Source organism: Gekko japonicus, unplaced genomic scaffold (assembly GCF_001447785.1).
Source record: "Gekko japonicus isolate JY-2015 unplaced genomic scaffold, Gekko_japonicus_V1.1 scaffold1755, whole genome shotgun sequence".
Taxonomy (NCBI): domain Eukaryota; kingdom Metazoa; phylum Chordata; class Lepidosauria; order Squamata; family Gekkonidae; genus Gekko; species Gekko japonicus.
Genome location: NW_015166474.1, coordinates 324,701 through 326,186, shown reverse-complemented (window position 1 = coordinate 326,186; position 1,486 = coordinate 324,701). Strand labels below are relative to the sequence as shown.

Genomic DNA, 1,486 nt, shown 5'->3' with positions numbered 1-1,486 from the left:
TGGGGTGGGGGGACGGAGGGGAGGGGAGGGGAGTTTTAGGTGCTATCTCCGCGATGGAGTGTTTCGATTCCTACGATGCTTCTTCCGGCTAGTGACCTTTCGTATCTCAGTCGGTGATCCCCTGACCTTTCGTCTCTCTAGGTCTGAAGACCATCGTTGGTGCCCTCATCCAGTCTGTTAGGAAACTCGCGGACGTGATGATCTTGACGGTTTTCTGCCTGAGTGTGTTTGCCCTCATCGGCCTTCAGCTCTTCATGGGAAACTTGAGAAACAAGTGCATCAGAGACTACATCGAGTTCAACACTACCAACGGCACCTTCGCTTCAGAACACAAGACCTGGCAAACCTTGGATGACTTTCTCAACGATAAAGGTAAACACCTCTCCTTTCCATGTTGGTTGATACACTGTGCCTGAATACATGAATATGGGAGGATTCAAAACACACGGACGCACACGGTCGATAGACGGCCATGAGGTCTCTACTGAGAAATCCCTAACGTTGCAAGCAATAATATAAAAGGCAAGTGATATTTTCATTTTGTTTGAAAAGAAACCTGGAGGGCCTGGTGGCCAAAGGTGCTTTCTTTGAGCTTCATATAGTACACAGGTGAAGCGACGCTCCCTCTAAGCTGTGGAGTCTTGTGAGCAAAAATTCTACTTTTGTGAGCTACTGGCATTAAAGCGACATGGCTACTGCACACATTAGTTTGCTCTGGAGCCATCCTTCCTGAGCGAAGACAAAAATGCGTGAGCCGGAGGTTAAAAAACTGTGAGCTAGCTCACACTAAATCAGCTTAGAGGGAACACCGCAGGTGAGCCTTTTTTTCTAGGCTCAACCCATGCTGATCCACACGACAGTGATTTTGAGGCTAGACTACTGTAATGCCATTTACGTGGGGCTGGCCTTGAAGACACCCTGGAAACTTAAGTTGGTGGAAAGCCTCTATTCCGATACTGTGCCTGTCCCAGGATTGCTGTCCTGGTTGACGAGTTGTTGAGTTCAGTTCAAAGTGCAGGGACCCGCCTACTCAAAAGAACATCTCTCCCAATGCAAGCTCCTGCTTCAGATCTGATTTTTCTGGTCACGCCCTTCTGTCCGTCTCCGCTTGCAAGCCCATGACTCCTCCCACCCCTTGTTGTCAAGACTCCTCTGAAGTAGCCCCTGGACTGCAGAATGCCCTTCCTGAATGGGAGGCAGAGCTGTTCAGTTCAGAGATCAGTTCACCTGGAGAAAATGGCCACTTTGGAAGGTGGACTCTGTGGCATTATGCCCATTGAAGACCCTCCCCTCCCAAACCCCACCCTCTTCAGGCTCCCTCCCCCAAATCTCCAAGTATTTCCCAACCTGGAACTGGCAGCCCTAGTCCGTGAGACATGTGATGAGCTCCCAAGGAAGAAGAAGAAGAAGAAGAAGAAGAAGAAGAAGAAGAAGAAGAAGAAGAAGAAGAAGAAGAAGAAGAAGAAGAGGAGGAGGAGGAGGAGGA

The 1,486-nt window shown here is 49.3% G+C and overlaps 1 protein-coding gene across 1 annotated transcript in view; it reads left to right on the top strand.

The window, feature by feature from the left end:
• LOC107111187 (sodium channel protein type 5 subunit alpha-like) overlaps positions 1–1,486 on the top strand; it is a gene marked incomplete at both ends in the record, with an annotated part of 379,380 nt that overhangs the window by 54,286 nt on the left and 323,608 nt on the right. Inside the window, one exon of the mRNA XM_015412116.1 lies at positions 142–372. Coding sequence (XP_015267602.1) covers positions 142–372 — 231 coding nt within the window. The remainder of the gene's footprint in view (positions 1–141; positions 373–1,486) is intronic.